This window comes from Mastomys coucha, unplaced genomic scaffold (assembly GCF_008632895.1).
Source record: "Mastomys coucha isolate ucsf_1 unplaced genomic scaffold, UCSF_Mcou_1 pScaffold21, whole genome shotgun sequence".
Lineage (NCBI taxonomy): Eukaryota > Metazoa > Chordata > Mammalia > Rodentia > Muridae > Mastomys > Mastomys coucha.
The window spans coordinates 167,096,452-167,106,267 of record NW_022196904.1 but is presented as its reverse complement, the minus strand read 5'-3'; the positions used below and the strand labels follow the sequence as shown (position 1 = coordinate 167,106,267).

The following is a 9,816-nucleotide window of genomic DNA, read 5'->3' as shown; positions in this document are numbered from 1 at the left end:
CCTTCTCCTCCTCTGTCTCTTCCTCTCCCTTCTCTTCCTGTCTGTCTCTTCCTCTCCCTTCTCCTCCTGTCTGTCTCTTCCTCTTCCCTTCCTCTTTATTCCCTGACTTTAGGCTGAACCTGTGGATGTGCCGAGGTTTCTGAAAGCTGCGCTGGAGAACAAACTGCCAGTTGTAGAGAAATTCCTGTCAGACAAGAACAGCCCCGACGTCTGCGATGAGGTAAGCCTCGTGCCTTCCCCGAGGCTGGCAAATACACTTGCAATGTCTTCCACCTAAAAGTTTCTCCAGCTGCTGCTACATCTGCCAGTAGCATAAAAAAAAAAAGAAAAGAATGTATTGTTCCTCTCTGCCCCACAACCCCCAATACTAGATTAGCATGATGGATTGCATGGGGCTCTTCCTGTTCTCATATAATTCTGTTTGACTTATATGAGGACAGTCCATCTTTAACTTCTTAGATCCTTGGTCTAGACTTCCATAAAGGCAAGGCCAAAAAATTACCTCTGGCGAAAGATGTTATTAGTAGTGTTTTTGATCAGACCCAAATGTCCCAACATTAGGAGGGCAAGGTGGAATCCCCTGTCTAGTTCTGTCATTTGGCTTCATGATTTGGAACAGCTCTGATGTGCTGTCTTCATCGCAGTCTATCTGTAAGCACAGTCTCATTCTATTAGCCTAATGGTTCATCAATACAAAGCAACTTGTCAGAAATCACGAATTGATATTGCTTCTCTGGGGGAACTGAGACGGTAGCTCACACCAAAGCTGAGTTTCCTTTCTCCAAAAAATGAATGCAATGGTTTTTGATATTCAATCTAGCAACAATTCTAGATGGAAGAGAACCACCTGATGTGCTTGGCATGTGTAAACACAGAAAGGGATGTTTCAGCATTGAGATGGCTTTTGAGATTTGAAGTCCACATCCATCCCTCCCCTGCCTTGGCCTTTAGCACTTAGGTCTAGGACAGGAAGGAAGCTCAGGTTCTAGTTGCCAGATAATTATTCTAATCCTGTAATTCCAGTGAGCTCCAGCATTTGGATGCGTAAAGAAATGCTGGCCTTTCTATCAGCTAGGGCATCACAGACCCAGCTTCATAGCTCTTAAAGGATTATGCACATTTTTATACAAACCACTATCTCTTGCTTTAATCTCTGACAGTATAAACGGACCGCTCTCCATAGAGCATGCTTAGAAGGACACTTGGCGATTGTGGAGAAGTTAATGGAGGCTGGAGCCCAGATTGAATTCCGAGATATGGTAAATATATTTCTTGCTTGGAAATGAGCCAACATAAGCAGACCTTCTGAAAAGCACAGGAAAACGTTCAGTGGAAAAAAAAAAAAAAACCTGGCCCAATTGGATTGAAAATTGATCTGAGAAAACCAGTCAGAAGCTCATTCCCCCATACCCAGGGGAGGTGGGCGATGAGACCGGGTCATATGGAAAGTATTTTCCATACATACTGAAAAGGAGAGGCGTGCTTCAGAGAAGGGGAGGACGTGAAAGCTGTTGAGCAGAATCCAGTAACCTCAGCAGAGAGTGTGGGTCATTATCAAATCAGTAGCTTTCCTGGCCTTTCAACACCCCAGTCCTTCCATCAGAAAGCGTAGCCTGCTCCTGGCCCCTCAGCTGCCAGCAATGCATGAGAATTTCCTAGCTGTGTGCTTTATATGACGGATGCCCATTGCCACCAATGAGATTTGGGGCTAGGCTGCATATGAAATGAATCACGGCGAAGGAAAGTGGCTGCTATCAGACCGTAACAATTCAGCCACTGTGACTTCCGTAAAGGCCAGTATACAATATATTTTATACCCTGAAGATTGAACTGGAAAAATGCTTCATTTATTTAGATGCAGCTCAATTTGACACTGTGGCAGAATGGAAAAAGAATAAGAAAAAATCGAAAGAGCTTAGTCTGAATTGATTCAAAGAAAAAATATTGGAAAAAAAAATGAAGAAACTAATAATAAGAAAGTTTGGGTGAAAAGACACCCAAACCCCCAAGTTTGGAATCTGGAAAGTTCAGAGATGTACTAAACAAAGCAGAGAGGTGACAATCTCTTCTAAGAGCAATGTACAAAGACCACAATGATTGACAGCTGAGGTCCCTAGCCTGTGCTAATGTAGACAACGGCACAGAGCCAGCAGGAGATGGTCAAAGAAAAACAGATCCCTGGGAGGAAGTGATAGGTCCAGATGGAGGTATTTTGGACTATGATCAGACCTACTAAAAGCTTTCTAAGGACATACACAAGTACAGCCATTCAGATACTCTTTAGCTGAGATGTTTAGTGGGAATCTCAGATGTGACCCTCAAGACCAGGAATACCCTGACTGATTATCAGTTGCCCATATTTTCCCAGGCGTTTAAAACAAAAGACCCAACCCCCACCCCCAACAAGATTCTCCATCACACTACCTTGTCTTCTGTTTTACCTTTCCCAAATAGCTTGAATCCACAGCCATCCACTGGGCATGTCGTGGAGGAAACCCCGATGTTCTGAAACTGTTGCTGAACAAAGGAGCCAAAATCAGTGCCCGAGACAAGGTAGGCTTCTGTTGCCTTGAAGAGTCCTGCCCGCCCACGGAGGTCCTCTGCTAGTCCTTATTCTGTGAGCACCTCGGCCACACACCCATTTTGCACATGCCTCGAGGTCTCAGACAGTGTTTGTTCTCACCCCTTCCACCATATTCTGATTTTTTTTTTTAGCTGCTTAGCACAGCGCTGCATGTGGCGGTGAGAACCGGTCATTACGAGTGCGCTGAGCACCTCATTGCCTGCGAGGCAGATCTCAATGCCAAGGACAGAGTGAGTAGCTGACAAGGCTGGGTCAGCATCAGCTTCTTTGAAATCACGCAGACGAAGTGTGAATACTTTATTTCTTCTTAGAAGGGGGAACCACATACCTATAGAAGGAGCTGCAGAGACTAACTATGGAGCAGAGACTAAAGGAAAGACAGTCCAGAGACTGCTCCACCTGGGAATCCTTCCCATATTCAGTCATCAAATCCAGACACTATTGTGGATACCAGCAAATGCTGGCTGACAGGAGCCTGGTATAGCTGTCTCCTGAGAGGCTCTGACAGTACCTGACTAATACAGAAGTAGAGGATTACAGCCATCCATTGACTGAGCACAGGGTCCCCAGTGAAGGAGTTAGAGGAAGGACCCAAGGAGCTGAAGGGTTTGCAGCTCCTTAGGATGAACAACAATATAAACTAACTAGTACTCCAGAGCTCCCAGGGACTAAACCACCAACCAAAGAGTACACATGGTGGGACTCATGGCTTCAGCAGCATATATATAGCAGAGGATGGCCTAGTCGGTCATCAATGGGAGGAGAGGCCCTTGGTCCTGTGAAGGTTCTATGCCCTAGTGTAGGGGAATGCCAGTGCCAGGAAGTGGGAGAGAGTGGGTTGTTGAGCAGGGGGAGCGGGGAAGGATCAGGTTTTGTTTTTTCTTTTTTTCTTTTTTTACTTTTTTTCTGAGGGGAAACCAGGAAAAGGAATATCATATGATATGTAAATGAAGAAAATATCTAATAAGAAAAATCATGCAGACAAGCTGGGGTATCCTGGAGGGACATACTTCCTGGCTTCCCACTTACCATACCTGCTTCTCCTTCAAGGAAGGAGACACACCGCTGCATGATGCTGTGAGGTTGAACCGCTATAAGATGATTCGACTCTTGATGACCTTCGGGGCGGACCTCAGTGTCAAGAACTGCGTAAGTTGTCAAATTGTGGGCACCAACGGTTCTGTTTCTTAGTTTCCAGAATTTCTCAACTATTTGAAAGTATTACGTCCATGGTAATAACTTCTTAGATACAGTGATGGCTCAAATGTCTCTGTTTGCATAAGGAGAGGGTAATACTTGGCATGAATTCAGGACATGGGGTCAAACATGGGAAAGACTAGAGATTCTGATCTGACCTTGGAGCCTAATAGTTCTTTGAAAGCTTGATCTTGAATGAAGGGTGGTCAAAATGGCTTACCTTTAAAATACACATTGTGGGGCTGGAGAGATGGCTCAGCAGTTAGGAGCACAGGTTGCTCTTCCAGAGAACCTGGGTTCAATTTCTAGCAACCACATGCTGTCTCACAAACATCTATTATGGGATCTGATGTTCTCTTCTGGTGTGCAGGCATAATACTCATATACATAAAATACATAAATAAATAAAAAAAACCCACATTGGATTATTCCAATCTGCCTTGGTCATTCCTGGCTAAAGAGACCCCAAAGCAGGTAGAAATGTATGCACCAACCTTTGCCAAAATAGCTCCCAATTACCCAGAACTGAAATTAATCAATATCAAATCTGGAGAATTCCAAATAGTCCTTTGCCTACAAGAATGTAAAATGTTGCCATTGCTTCGGAGAGTCACCGTGCTCTTTCTGAATTAAAAAAAAAAAACAAAAACAAAAAACAAAAACTACCATTCATTTTTCCACTTTGACTTAAATGCAAGTGTCTCAAACTAAATTCCTACATTATTTTAAGTCCCAACATGTTAATTAAACCTCATTTTTATGCAGGGAATGTAAGCAACTTTCCCTCTTGGCTCCAATTCCTGGATAAACATTATCTACCATAGCTGCAGAAGATAAGGGCCCCTTCCTCCCTTCCTTTCTTCCTCCCTTCCTTTCTTCCTTCCTTCCTTTCTTTTTTACAAGCAATACAAGACTATAAGCAGAAAGGATTGGCATGTATAATAGTCATTAGGACCAGGCAGGTCACATAAATGATGTCAATGAGAGACTACTACGGTCTGTGTATGTGCTCTTGATGGTGGCTCCTGTACCAGTACCTTGAGACATTGTAGATCACAAATCTTTCCTGATTCATATCCCACCCTCTCTACCTGAGCAAAATCTAGTCTACATTGATTAGCATATCAAAGCTGCCAGTCTGCCACCTCTGGGATCAGGACCACTTCTGAGCTGAATACAGATAGAAGCACATAGGACTTCTCATATGTAAGGAGGAGAATTGAGAAGTGGTCTGGTTTTAATATGTGTAAATATCCTGAGACATGTGCACAAGGGAGATCAAATTTCTGTCTGAAAATTATTTATTTGCTTCACTAACATCAATTTCAAAGAAAGTAAATTTTATAAGAAGCCCTAGTGAAAATTCTGAAACCTACAGAGCAGTCAGTAGCTGGGTAGCAACTGATTGGTTAGCCACGGCTTGGTGGCAGTATACTATGTCCATCTTATGAACTCAGGAACTGACTTCTAGATCCTCAATCTCAGGAGAGATAATACATTCTTGGAGCCCTTCCTGCAGGGTCCTAGAAATACCTACAGACATTTTTGAACCTCAACTTGACTTGAGGTGTTACGTTAGTACGTAGGGACCAAAGATTTTTTTTTTTTTCTTTTTTGCCAATACCACTGATAGTTCTGTGGATGGTAGATGGAAAAACCAATAAAAGTAACATGAAAAATAGGAACAGGATAGTTTGAATAAACTGTATGTAGATCACTCATAGTAAAACCCATATACTCTGGTAATAGAGCTCATCAACATAGGTGCAGAGAGTGCAAACTGACAGACAGGTACCTCACCCCTGGAAATCTAATCTCCCTTGCCTCTGTATAGGCTGGGAAGACCCCCATGGATCTGGTGTTGCACTGGCAGAATGGAACCAAAGCAATATTCGACAGCCTCAAGGAGAATGCCTACAAAAACTCTCGCATAGCTGCATTCTGAGAAAAGAGACTCAACAGGAGCGGTTCACAGGCATTTTCAAAGCATTTCCCAACAGAAGAGCAGCCAGCAATAAAATCCAGCTTTGGTTTGTCAGCCAAATAGGGAGACATGCTTAAAGAAGCTTCGAGAAAGCACTGGGTTATAGGTGCTTCTCTTAAAATAGTCTCTAGTGATGTTCACCCTTTTTTATTTATTCCTATTTATTTATTTATTTATTTATTTCCTAGCACTGGTATTCAGGCTTTCACGAGCATCATTTTGGGGGTTGCAAGACTTAATCTGTACGTAACACTCAGAGTCTTCCCGTAGCTCTTATACCGTGTGGGTGAATGGTGTCTAATTGCACCTCTTTGTGTTCTCACTTGCATAAAGCTATTCAGGGTATTTTTTTAAAGGCAAGGGTTGATCTCCGCAGCCCTTCTCTGAATTCTCACCGCTGATATCTGAATGAAGCAACAGAAAGCATACAGTAATGCAGAAGGGAATGGAAGTAGTTCTGCAGAACGTTCTGCAGAACCGGCGCTGAGGCTCGCCGCTCACCCGCCCACAGATTTGGTTTGGTTGGTTGTTTACCAGAACACATGACGTCCCAAGGTGAAGGCAACGTCATGAGTGTGCACATAGGGAGATGGAGGGAGTTGGCAATGGGGCTACGATGAACTGAGTTCGATGAAAGAAAAAGTCAAAAGGACACGCACTGTAAATGTATAAATGTATATTGTGTTGTATGTATATTTTATATTCATAATAAATGCAAACTAATTCTTGGCTGTGTTTTAAGTTTTTTGTCAGTTCAGTGGTAGGGACTTCTCATGTAAAAGGGGCCCATCTAGGAAGGGGCTCATTTGTCAGCGGTTTCCAGCTTTTTCAGATTAGAAATCTCGGGGGATGGAAAGATGGCTCAGTCTGAGTTCAGTTCCCAGGAGCACATGAGGACTCGCAGCAATCCATAAGGAGGGTGGCAGATCTAATGCTCTCTTCTGACTTCATAGGTAACAGGCACATGCCTTTGATCCCAGCACTTGGGAGGCAGAGGCAGAGGCAGGTGGACTTCTGAGTTCGAGGCCAGCCTGGTCTACTGAGTGGGTTCCAGGACAGCCAGGGCTACATAGAGAAACCCCCGTCTCGAAAAATAAAACAAAACAAAACAAACAAAAAGAGAAAGAGAGAAAGGCAGAAAGGAAGGAAGGAAAAGAGAAAGAAAGAAAGAAAATGGAGGAGGCAGAGGAGGAGCCAGGGAAAGAAATATCTTGTAGAAACCATAGTCTCAGTACTTGTGGAGTGACAGATCACTCAAGGATCTTGATAAACTGAAGAATTGCCGAGTTGGTCTCCAATGGGGAGCGGAGGGCAGTGAATCTGCATTTCTCACCAGCTCCTGCCACTGATTTAGGATACAAAGAAACTCCCAAACAAACAAATAAACAAAAAACCAAACTGCTGTGGTTTTGCTCCAAAGATGTGGAAAAAGAGACCCCTGGTGGGAAGAATGGTTACTGTAGGTTAAACAAGCAATTCTTAAGTTCTCATCTGGGCTTTGTGACTCACTAATTAGGGGCCTATCAATCACTGTATTCTGGACAGGCGCTGACAGGATCAAAGACCCCCCCCAGGAGAGAACATTCTGGGTCAATGGCTTTTGACCTCCAGCAGGAAAAGGTTTGTTGCCAAATGTTGAGTGGAGGTACTAAAGACCTCTGGTGAGAAAAAGGTTGTCTCTGAGCTCCCGGAGCAGACAAGTATAAAAATAAGTAGAAATAAATATATAAGATCAGTCTATCTTAGGTCCAGTGAACTGGGGAATACTGGCTCTGAGCGTCTAAGATGTGGAGGCCTATATATGATGGAGATGGGGGCAGTTACGATTTTTTTTGGAGGTGGTAAGATTGAGGGACATTCTGAAAAAAGAACAAGGGTTGTTCCAGCCTAGAGTTCTGCAGGCAGCAGGAGAGCGTGGACAAGCTCAAGGATGTGGGGAATGTTTGGAACTTGGGACACACAGTCTGAGGAAGACTCAGGTCAAGCTCCAGCACTGTGCACCTTCTGAAACTCACACCACGTAGGACTGTGCTCACGAACCTCTTTTTATGGCGCCTCCACCACAGGCACGATCTGGAACCAAGGCATTCTCCAACCACACGGTCACGGACACACATGGCTTGGGCAGACGACCAGAAATGTTTTGGGCCCATTTCTTTTTGTCCCCCTTTCACTTCAAGAACGGAATGGCAGGTTCATTCTCTCAGCTCTCTTCCTCTGCCATCCCATAGCATCCCTCCTTGGCCACCTGGACAGAGACCTAAGTCAGCAGTTCTCACCCTTGCTAATGCCACCATTCTTCAGTACAGTTCCTCATGTTGTGGTGATTCCCAACCATAAAATTATTTCATCACTACTTCATAACTATAATTCTGCTGTTATGAATCATAATGTGCCTTCCTATAGTGTAGCTGACCCCTGTGAAAGAGTTATTCCATGCCAAGGGGCCACGACTCACAGGTTGAGAACCATTCATCTAAGGTCTGGGAATCCAGTATATGTTTCCAATACAGACGGTATTTCTCTTGCTCATGTCGATATCTGCCTGGTATAATGTGGATATGATAGTATCTGACCAAAGTGTCTTATTTGAGCCTCTTCGCCCCAAAGAGCTGGGGGCTAAATGGAGAAAAGACCTTAAAATAAGCTTTGCACTGTCACATTTAAACATTTGTACTAATAAAGAAGTAGAGGGCACGGGAGACAGTGTAGAATGAAAGCAGGTAGATAGAGGCTGGCTTGGACTATGTATGGCTCTATCTTTGTGAGTGGAAAAAGAGAAATGGCTGAGGGGAAGCTCCATTTCTATCACACAGATAGGTCTCAGAAGCCTGTCTCCCCCTGAACCAACTTTTTGCTTATGGTCTTTTATCTTGTGTTGTTTTCCTCACGGAAGGACATAGCTCACAATGGAGAATTCTGGAAGTTACTTTTGACTTTATTTTCACTCAGAGCTTTTGATTGTGACCAAGTTTTATCAAACATGCTTCTTGTCTGCTCTGTAATCTGTGCCCTCCAACCTAAGCAAAGCCTAGGCATCCCTGTTTGAATAAAAAGACTGTCGGTCTGTCTGTGCCTGTGTGTGTATATGAGAGAGAAAGAGAGAGAGCAGGGAAGGGAGAGGGGGAGGGGGAGAGAGAAAAGGAGAAAGGGAGGGGGAGAGAGAGAGGTAGGGAAGGAGGGAGAGAATGTGTGTACCATGTGTGTTCAGGAACCCACAGAGGCCAGAAGAGGGTGTGGGATTCCCTGGAACTGGAGTTACAAGGTTCAAGCCATCCAGTGTGGGTGCTGGGAACTGAACTCAGGTCCTCTGGAGAGGAAGCAAGTGCTCATAAGTGCTGAGACCCTCTCCAGCTCCACCTCTACTCTGTTTTTAGTTGTGGCCAGAAGTTTCCTAAAATCCAAACCAGGCCCACCCAGTCTCGTCTTTCGAATCTTTCAGTAGTGTCCGATTTCTCTCAGCATTACACGCAAACTCCTTAAGATATCTTTACTATTGTCAGTTCTGGGGATTAAACTCAAAGCCTTGTGGACACAAGCGAGTGCCGAAGCCTGAGCTGTAGGGCACCCCACCGCCCCTCAGTGCTCCCATGCCCTGAGCTGTACGGCACCCCACCGCCCCTCAGTGCTCCCAAGCCCTGTTCTGTTTTCTTTTGTTGCTTTCTTGTGGCAGGATCTCCCTAAGTCGACCTGAATGGCTTTGAACTCACTCTGTAGTTTAGACAATCCTGGAATTTGTGACCCTCTTACTTCGGTGTCCTGAATAGCTGGACCCCAGGCCTGTGCCTCCAGACCTGGATCAGGAATCCATTTTCTAACCAGCAAACATATCACCAATGACTAGTAAAGTCTAGCATTTTCATGTCTGTTGAGTGCTTTTTGATCTTTATTTGCTCTATTTTTTTTTTTCATAAAGTTGGTCCCTCTTGCAATGAGAATCTTATACAAGTCTTTTTTAACTTTTCTGAGGGCACACTCTACAGAGGGGAAATAGGATAGGATCAAAGAGGGAAGGATGTGGTTTCAGGAGAGAGCTATCCTTCACTAAGTC

The 9,816-nt window shown here is 44.2% G+C and overlaps 1 protein-coding gene across 1 annotated transcript in view; it reads left to right on the top strand.

Moving 5' to 3' along the window:
• Positions 1-6,494, top strand: part of Ankrd1 (ankyrin repeat domain 1) — a 9,161-nt gene extending 2,667 nt beyond the window's left edge. The window contains exons 4-9 of the mRNA XM_031384824.1: positions 113-220; positions 1,161-1,259; positions 2,455-2,553; positions 2,716-2,814; positions 3,635-3,733; positions 5,616-6,494. Coding sequence (XP_031240684.1) covers positions 113-220; positions 1,161-1,259; positions 2,455-2,553; positions 2,716-2,814; positions 3,635-3,733; positions 5,616-5,726 — 615 coding nt within the window. The 3' untranslated portion in view covers positions 5,727-6,494. The remainder of the gene's footprint in view (positions 1-112; positions 221-1,160; positions 1,260-2,454; positions 2,554-2,715; positions 2,815-3,634; positions 3,734-5,615) is intronic.
• The last annotated feature ends 3,322 nt before the right edge of the window (positions 6,495-9,816 follow it).